Source organism: Protopterus annectens, chromosome 1.part2 (assembly GCF_019279795.1).
Source record: "Protopterus annectens isolate FY-2018-M chromosome 1.part2, PAN1.0, whole genome shotgun sequence".
NCBI classification, from domain to species: Eukaryota; Metazoa; Chordata; order Ceratodontiformes; family Protopteridae; genus Protopterus; species Protopterus annectens.
The window spans coordinates 1,229,119,171-1,229,129,515 of record NC_056727.1 but is presented as its reverse complement, the minus strand read 5'-3'; the positions used below and the strand labels follow the sequence as shown (position 1 = coordinate 1,229,129,515).

General features: G+C 36.6%; 1 protein-coding gene across 1 annotated transcript in view; it reads right to left on the bottom strand.

The window, feature by feature from the left end:
* Positions 1 to 7,052, bottom strand: part of LOC122792309 (ammonium transporter Rh type A-like) — a 594,865-nt gene extending 587,813 nt beyond the window's left edge. Inside the window, exon 1 of the mRNA XM_044060089.1 lies at positions 6,725 to 7,052. Within this exon, the coding sequence (XP_043916024.1) occupies positions 6,725 to 6,875 (151 nt within the window). The 5' untranslated portion in view covers positions 6,876 to 7,052. The remainder of the gene's footprint in view (positions 1 to 6,724) is intronic.
* Between the last annotated feature and the right edge of the window lie 3,293 nt (positions 7,053 to 10,345).

The window sequence follows — 10,345 nt, the reverse complement described above, 5'->3', positions numbered from 1 at the left end:
TCCATACTGGATCGGTCGAGGCCCGGGTTAACAATGACTGCCACCAGTACTGTTAGCCAACAGGGTGCTGGCGGAAATTGGGCTACTGTTGACCGAAGGAGAAGAGGAGGGCGAAGGCATGCCCGAAGGCAAGAAGAGAGGAGGAAGGTTAGGAGTGTAGCAGTGAGGGTAGGAACTTTGAATGTTGGCAGTATGACTGGTATAGGAAGAGAGCTAGCTGATATGATGGATTGAAGGAAGGTTGATATATTGTGCGTGCAAGAGACCAGATGGAAGGAAAGTAAGGCCAGGTGTTTAGGAAACGGGTTCAAATTGTTCTATCATGGTGTGGATGGCGGGAGATATGGGTAGGGGTTATACTAAAGGAACAATATGCCAAGAGTGTTTTAGACGTGAAGAGAGTGTCTGACAGAGTGATGTTTATGAAGCTCGAAACTGATGGTGTAATGATGAATGTTGTTTGTGCATATGCTCCACAAGTTGGGTGTGCGATGGATGAGAAAGAGAAATTTTGAAGTGAGTTGAATGAAGTTGTGGTGAGTGTACCCAAGGGTGAGAGACTAGTGATTGGAGTGGACATTAATGGGCATGTTGGTGAAGTGAACAGAGGGGATGCGGAATTGATGGGTAGGTAGGGTGTTAAGGAGAGGAATGCAGAAGGTCAGATGATTGTGGATTTTGCGAAAAGGATGGGCATGGCTGTGTTGAATACATATTTTAAGAAGAGGGAGGAGCATAGGGTGATGTACAAGAGTTTAGGAAGATGCACACAGGTGGATTATATCTGAAGGAGATTGGAGACTGTAAAGTGGTGGCAGGGGAAAGTGTAGTTAAGCAGCATAGAATGGTGGTCTGTAGAATGACGTTGGTGATCAAGAGGAGGAGGAGTGTGAAAGCTGTGCCAAGGATTAAAGGGTGGAAGTTAAAAACGGGTGATTGTGAAGTGGAGTTTAGGGAAGAGTTTAGACAGGCACTGGGAGGCAGTGGAGAGTTACCGAATAGCTGGGTAACTACAGCAGAACTAGTAAGGGAGACTGCTAGAAAGGTGCTTGGTGTGACATTTGGACAGAGGAAGGAGGACAAGGAGACCTGGTGGTGGAATGAGGAACTACAGGATAGTATACAGAGGAAGAAGCTGGTGAAGAAGAAGTGGGATTGTCAAAGAGATGAAGAAAGTAGACATGAGTATAAGGAGATGAGGCGCATGGCAAAGAGAGAGGTGGCAAAAGCTAAGGATAAGGTGTATGGAGAGTTGTATGAGAGATTGGACACTAAAGAGGGAGAAAAGGACCTGTACTGATTGGCTAGACAGAGGGACAGAGCTGGGAAAGATGTGCAGCACGTAAGGGTGATAAAGGATAGTGAGGGAAAGGTACTCACAAGAGAGGAGAGTGTGTTGAGTAGATGGAAAGAGTACTTATTACTTCAAAAGGGCAGACCTATTGCATATGCATCAAGTGCTCTGATACATGTACAGACTAGGTATGCACAGATTATGAATGAAATGCTGGTTTAATCTTTGGTTGAGAGAAATGTCATGATTCTGTGTACAGGGAACATATTAAAATATATATAAATCATAAGCTTTTGTGAGGAATCTTAGAGCATCATTGGCTGAAGTACCTGCAAGTCTGTAAGGAATGTGATTAATGCTTCAGAAATATAACGCTGAAGTTGGGTATAAACATGACAAAGTAATGCATATTGCTGACTTGTTCAGTAGGGCTTATCTGAATGAGTGCAAAGAAGATCTGATGAAGGAAGATTTGTGATACAAAATTCAGTGATACCATGATACAAGAGAAGTTGTGAGAACTGAATATATCAACCAAGAAAAAAAGTAACAGTTAGGAGGAGCCACAATGTCAGATTATCTAGACAAAATCAACCAACTGCATCCATTCATTTTGGCATATTATTCTTTAAAAGAAGAGATTTTTGTATGTGGGGTCTACTATTTAAGGTGAAAATGTCACAATTCTATCACTAACAAGAAATCACATGCTTCTGAAAATTTATCAGTCTCATCAGGGAATGCTGAGGTGCAAAGAAAAAGACATATAAAGGTCAAAGATGACAGTCTATATAGAATAAATGGTAGAAAACAGTTCAATTTCTGGTATAAGCAGACACCAAACCAGACATACACAAACTAATATATCCTGAAATTCTGAATTACCCCAGTTAAAAGTAGGAATTGACTTGTTTTAGCACAATAACCTGAATGTTTTGCTTTGTGTTAACTGTTATTCTACACAGAAGCTGTCCAACTGAACAATGCCACATCATTAATAAACATACATAACTCAAGTGTTTGCAAGATATGGAATACCTCAGCAAGTGATGTCAGAAAATAGTCCAAAATGTATCTGTCAAGAGTTCAGAACCTTTCTAGGAGCTTATGACTTTCAACATATCACTCCATCTCCAGGATATATGCAATCAAATGGGCAAGTGATATGGACCATAAACAAATATATAAATGTGTGTATGTGTATATTTATATATATATATATATATATATATATATATATATATATATATATATATGTGTGTGTGTGTATATATATATATATATATATATATATATATATATATATATACATAGAGAGAGAGAAACACACACACACACACACACACACACACACACACACACTGGTGATGAGTCTATGAATGATTAAAACAAAATGAAGGAACCCCCCAATGTGGGAGGGAGACCCTCACTCAGCAGTAAAGAAAGAGGCAAATGCCAGGTTTGGTGAAAGCTATTTCAATGAATGTGTTTTGCAGTATCAGGACATGTGCATATAAATACACACATGCATTTATATCTGTTATCCTTGACCCTGTGGCTGGGTTATAGCTGAAAAGGGGCAAAGAAGAGCTAGTTTACTTCCCAGGTAAATAAATAAAATAAAAAGTAATTTGTAAACTCCTTATCTCAGCATGTCCTGGAATGTAGCCTTATTTTTCTGCTGAGAGAACAGAACTACTTAGCTAAAGGCATTTTTCTGCCAAAATTGGAATGCATCAGAGTTATGCTCCAAAAATGGGAAGAAGACAAGCTTGTTAAGTGACACAAGTAACAGTATTAAGGCACAGTGATGACAACTGATGTTTAGCATAATAAAACTTTTAATTGCCACTTTCATAAAACAACCTCTTCAGAAAATCCAAAAATGTTTAAAAATTTTCAGTTTTATGTTTAAGTACATTTCTGATGTCAGAAAGGTGCTTAGCAAGTTTTTTGTTAAGCACCCTTAAGCACTGTTAAGATTGGGTCACTTGTAAGGAATGAACAGAGAACAGTATCAACTGGCAAGGAACAGCAGCAGACAGTAATAAGAGCTTCTAAGCTGTTAGAACTTCATTCTGCCACACATACAAACAAAAAGTGTTGCAAATGAAGTGTCTAACAGATATTAAAGCCATTCTTCCTTTAGGGGCAGTTTGCCATTTGTTTGACAGCACTCAGCTTTCAAAGGATTAAAAAAAATAGTAAAACACTTGGCACTCATACATTTTTTTCTGTAAATGGTAGCACATGACACAAATATAACGTCATGCACTACAAGGAATTAAGATGAGGCCTCACCAGTCATAACCCTTATGTGTTCTCAACATGGGTGTTAAGTTTCACCTCTTGAGCTTTGTTTTTGATGGTGAATTTTTTAGTATCCATGTCTCAAACACATAAGATGGTTATGACAGAAAGTGGAATACCTAGCTACACAGCTCTGCCATCAAACAAATGAACACTATAAGAACAATTTCTAACAAAATGTGCGAGTACAAAAATGCTTCATAAAAATGTTAGCATCACAGAGACATACTTGATATGCTAGGTATCTTCCATAAAATACTGCAAAGACCTGTACTGCAATATTCAAATTACAGCACACAGATAACACCACTTCCTTATTCTCAATGCTAAACTGACACACTTCACTCAGTCCAATAACCACTTATTATTAACAAAGATCCAAGAACTAAAACACCAAAAGGACACAAAGCATTCTTCTCACTTGCTCCTAAGATGTTCCTGTTAATCCCAGTAAATATCAAATAGGCAGATACTATCTCTAAACTTAAAACCATTATTAGGCAACATAAGCAGAGCCATTTGTCAATACATGCAGTATCTACTATAGCTTCACCCCCAAACAATATAATTCACATGTCAAAACCCCTTACCTTGTAGCTCTTACCTAAAATGCAGTTCATACGTACACTATAAGCCATATGCACTTATCTTTGGCCACTTACGTTTGCACCAGCTGTAGGGTCACAGATGAGTGTGTGTTGCAAATACTGCAAATAATCCCATAATTTAAACAGTATTGGATCCTTTAATTTCCTATGACTTAATCTGTCTAAACTCCTTCAACCGAACTAACAGCTCAGAACTCATCTTTTCATTGATATATATACCATGAATGTACCTAACAAATGACAAATACCTGCACATTAAACTTTCATCCTGTAAATTATACAGTCAATGTAAAATTGCTCTCCTGTGGATGTGATGGCCTATTAATATTTTGTGCTAAGAATCAGCTGATACATTCTTAATATATGTGTGTAACTTTTATGTGTTATGATGCATAATAGGTCATCAGTGAGTAAGAGTCCAAATGCATCAGCAAACCTATATGGCTAGCAAATAAACAACAAATAAATGAATTACACCTGAGGAAGGTAAGGTAGAGGAGATAGATAAAAGACAGCACTTCATATAAATCATCAAAGACCAAAAATGTAACACCTCTCAAAAACAGCATAGGTGTATCAATATAACATAAATCTGTTTTGAAATAAGAGAGAAGACAACCTAAAGTAAAAATGAAAAAGCATTTTCCACAGACATGGTATAGCAGATTTAGTACAGCCTATCTGAGGAGACAGCAGAAATAAAACAAATACTAAGAAATGTAAGGAATTGTGGGACAGGCATAAGGCAAGCTTTATAAAGGAAGACAGAAAGGAAAGGCTTTTATACACTGAGGAACTGATCTGCATCAGTTCAGATTACCTGATCAAAACAGAATTTTGCCATGCTTCAATTCTAACTTTCAATAAGGTTTATCAGCCTTGGGGTTTATGCTACAGATTGACTGATGGGGTCCACAAATGGGGAATATAGCTCTAACTCTTATAGCCAAAGTTTGGTAAAGTTTACATTTGACCATTTGGCCTCAGATGAATGTCACAATCTACATTCATTTATGTGTTTCTAAAATACAAAAGTAGTTAATGATCTAGCACAGTGAGATATTACAAAACAGAGACCCCCCATACTGGAATAATTAATGCAGGATCCTGAAAGAAAAACACAGAGAAGCTTAACTGCTGATGGCATAGTTTTGTAGATCTTCTATCCCAAGTAAAATTATCATTCATTAGAAAATTATTTCTTTCATTTTATATGTGTTATATGTATTTTTTTTCTTTGTAATACTTGGTAACAGGATTAGCATCCTGGGTGGGTCAGTGCCTGTTTTCTAATGGAGACTTGCTGACAGCAGCACTTTTAGAAAATTACACTGAACTTACAACCATTACAAAAATAAAAGACTAAGGACATTTCCATCTACACAGAAAAGCATATGAAGAACATAAAATCCAACAGTCGGTACAAATCAAAACACAGTCAAATAAAATGACAAGTTCCAGCTAGAAAACAAAGCTAAGTAATCAATAGGCAAAAAAGAATGTCATTGTATTTGGTGCCAGGTACAAACCAAAAAGATGTATGTTTGTGTGCATTTACACACACACACACACACACACACAGACACACACACACACACACACACACACACACACACACACACACACACACACACATATATATATATATATATATATATATATATATATATATATACGTACAGGAGTAATATTAGGTTACAAATCGCTATTTGTTGATATCTGATATATATATATATATATATATATATATATATATATATATATATATACACACACACACACACACACACACACACATATATGTATGTGTGTGTGTGTATATATATATATATATATATATATATATGTGTGTGTGTGTGTGTGTGTGTGTGAATAAATAGATAGATAGACAGACAGACAGACAGACAGACAGACAGATAGATAGATAGATAATGCATAAGATTCTTGCAGAAAGTTATGAAAAACCCTTCCAAATTAACCAAAATCTGTAATTTACTGTACTTTATAGTGAAATAAAATAATCTTCTGTTTGCAAAAATACTTTAAAATATTATGCTTGCTTATCTTCTGAAGTTTGAAGCTAACATAATTTATACATAATTTATGCTTAAATAGTTATGCTTGCAAAAAAATCATTATCAGAAACTAAAAAATACATTTATTTTATGGTTTTATTCTCTACACAATCCACATGTGAAAGTGTTTGGGGTTGTCAGACTAAAATGTTAAACTGAATCTGTATGTAACAGCACTATACTAATGTTTCAGTGTTACTGTGAAAGGAATCACATTTACATAGTGAAGTTCAGTACCATTAACTTACATTTTGCCTATAAATCAAATATTCTTGTTATGAAACCAGTCATCACAAATTAAAGTATGGTATTAGTAACAGGGGAAACCTGTCATGAAGTTCAAGTCACTGTTTTTGGTGATTACAAATTACTAAACTGATGTTACTATAAAATACCTTCATTTTACTGATACTCTGTTTATTATTAACGTGACTTACCAGGATAAGTGTTGATTTTCTTTTTCAAAATGTCATCCCTGGACTCACCATAAGAACCAAAAACAGCAAACAAACATATAATCAATGTTTCCAGAAATAAAAGAAGTGCAACTATGCGTACACGGATCCGTGGGGCATATCTGGGGGCCATCTGAAGAAAATAATGTATCCAGTCTGTAGTTTAGGACCAAATGTGCTTTGCTAGCTGAAAAGCTGCTAATACATTGTGCTGGCTTCCAAAGTGTGCATATGTGTCTGAAGTTTAGTCCTTGCTGAATTCAGAGCCGATACAGCTTATCTAAGAGACACACATGGGTGGAGCTCAACAAGCGTTATTCACTTAAGGGATAGTTACTTCTAGTAGCTGCAAACCTAGGACTTTATATGCTATTGTGAGTCTGTGTGGGGGTGGGGGTAACTGTGTATACACATCAGAAACAAAAATTATAAATTAACATCAGTGCAGCAAGACTTTCATGCACAATAATCTTTTTGGTTATACTAGCCATGTCAAACATTATTTGAAATGCTTGCACATGGTCTCCTAGCAATTCACTTGCCTCTTTCAGAACCAGTTTTAGTCATCATTTTTAAAAATACAAAACACTAGTTGGGGTTTGTTCACTGCTTTTCCTGTTGTATAATGGGTTAATGTAAGTATAACACCATATTGCATGCCAACAAGTATGTATTCACAAATGACCAAATAAACTACTGATAAACTTGACTAATGAAAGCAGCTCATATCAGAGGTATGTATTACTCAGTCAACATAAAACAAATATAAATCCAAAAACAAACAATGTTGGGGAAAAAAAGAACCACTGGTGTGTAAAAACAAAGTCAAAAAGTAAAAATGAGAAATACAACCAGTGGTACACAGCAGAGGTAGATCCAAGTCATAGTTTATTCTATATATTAAACTGAGACTTGGAGCTACCTCTACTGTGTACCACTGGTTGTATTTTTCATTTTTACTTTATAACTAAAAACAAAATATGGTATGAAGTACTCCACACTGAAGCTAAACAACACCACAAAATACAATTTTGTAATGTTGTTGTACCCCCAATGTCACACCAAAAACATGACCACCTCTTTGATAAACCTAGAACCCTCCCCAGGGTTGGTCTTAGATTAAATTCAGCTCTAGGTAAATGAATGTGTATGGCTTAGAGTTAGACCTGGATGTGTGTGACTTTTAGGGTTAGGGTAGGGGTTACATTAGTAGATAACTGAGTTTTATGTGTGTGTGTCTGTGTGATGTGTCCAAAATGTCATATGTAATTGTAATGCTACAACAAGGGATTTTCTAGGGTGGGGTGAATAGTTGGAGTTAGGGGCAGGGTTAGGTTTGGGATTGGCAGGCATTAATAAGATGGAGCAAGGGGTAAAGTTTTGAAGGGTGATCTTGCAGTACATTAATCATTTAAATATATTCCAAGCTAGCCAGCTGTATGTACGTCTAATGTTTAATTTGTAATGAAAATGAAAAAATAAGTGAAAAAAGTAATGATTACAGTATTGTATTCTAAACTGTTGCTCCTAGACAGCTTACTGCTCCTATACAAGTGACCTTCTATGAATACTGTTGAAGTTTTGAGGAAAATTAAAGAAATGATGACCTCACTGTCCCCATTCCCCACACAAGCTATACATAGACTTTTTGTATACACATCTAAACAGGGCTAATTTTAGACTAGGTGGGACCCAGGACAGAATCTCTTACTGAGACTGTCATATTTACTTATACAGCTAATGTTGTTACAGTTACCAGGTCCCTAGACGATCTGGGGGTCTAGATATTCTGTGATGTATTCTATGTCATACTTTTCAAGAAAATTACTTACTTATTAACTTTTTTTAACTGCTACTGTGAAGATAGGTGAAGGCTGCCAGCCTAGCTAGATAGAATTTTGTAGATAATTCTGTCATATGTAAACATTAATATAAGCCACAGGCTTGTTCTCTTAAATGTGCAAATACTGTATTGGATGTTGAACTGAAAAAAATGTAACAGTGCACTCTGCTGTAAGAAAGCTAAGTCAAGCACTGTGAAATTCTTTCATCTAAAACACGGTGCCAAGATGTCTAGAGGGAGGCATTCTGCCTATTGTTTTGAGGCTAGAGTTAATGGCTATAATTTACATTTATAATTTCTTTTATTGCTCTGGCTTCCTGACCAGCTGCAAGATCAAAAGGGCTATTAACCTCTGAGTTTCTGTAAGCCTGGGAACTTCGATACTGTCTCTCATCCTGTACTACTATCCAAACTCACAAATCTCCATCTATCCTCCTCCATACTTGCCTGCTTTAATAGTTACCTATCTGGCAGGGAACAATCTGTCAAATGGCTCTCATCCTCCTCACCTTTCCTTACCATCTCCACTGGTGTTCCCCAAGGCTACATCTTGGGACCCCTTTTGTTTAACATCATCACCAATGATCTTTACACCTCATGCAGAGAATCCTCCCTTATTCAGTATGCCGACTCCACACTTATATCCATCTCAAATAACATTCCTGAACTACACTCCCTGACCCAACAGGCCCTACTATCCACTGAACAATGGCTCTCTCACAACTTATTGATCCTAAATCCCAAAAAGACCAAACTCCTACTTTTCCTTCCCTATTCTCTTTCTCATCACAAAACCTCCTTTTTTATTACATCTTCTAACAATACAACTATCCAACCTGACACCCACACAAAACTCCTAGGGGTCATTATCGATGACAAACTCAAGTTCAACCTACACATACTCCAATGTATGAAAAAAAAAAAAAAAACAGAAACTAGGTCTGCTATATCGGAACAAAAAATTCCTAACCCCTGAATCTAGACTTACCCTGGGCCAGGCACTCCTCCTCCCCTCCCTCTTATACGCCGCCCCAGTTCTTACCAATATCCAGGCCTTCACTCTAAACAAACTCCAACAGACTTACCATAAATAGCCAGATTCATTACTAACTCCCCATACAACTCACACCACTGCATTTCTTTAAACTCTCTTCAGTGGCTTGAGCTTCCCCAATTTCTGCTATCTTATCAATTTCATATGCTGCACTCTATTCTTTATAAAACCTCCTTCTGCCTATCTTTATCTTCCTTAGTCTCCTTCTACATCCCATCCTGGACTCTCCGTATGTCTAACCAACAATTACTTGATGTCTACCACCCAAAAAGGTCAGTAGGCAAACTACTCTACAAACACTCCCTTGCACATGCTTGGGACAAACTTCCCCTTGACTTACGTTCAATCTCCCACACCTCACACTTTAAAAATTAACTAAAAGCTTATTTTCTCAATTCCAGGACCTGCCCTTGCCATAACTCCACCTAGTCTTCCTTCCCTTTATGTACCCTTAAAAGGTCCATACTTAGTACCTCATTACACCTCTCTCTCCAATGTGTCTACTATGCATTTGCATAATTTTATACAAACAAAAAATGTTTATTGTTGACCTATTGAACTATATCAATGTAAAATTGTTACTTAGCTTCTTTTTAATGCAACTTTAACTTTATGCATGTAACCCAACATATGTGAATTGTTTTGCTATAACTGCTATTATATCGATATTGTTTAAAATTATACTTGTTTTAAAATGTACTACTGG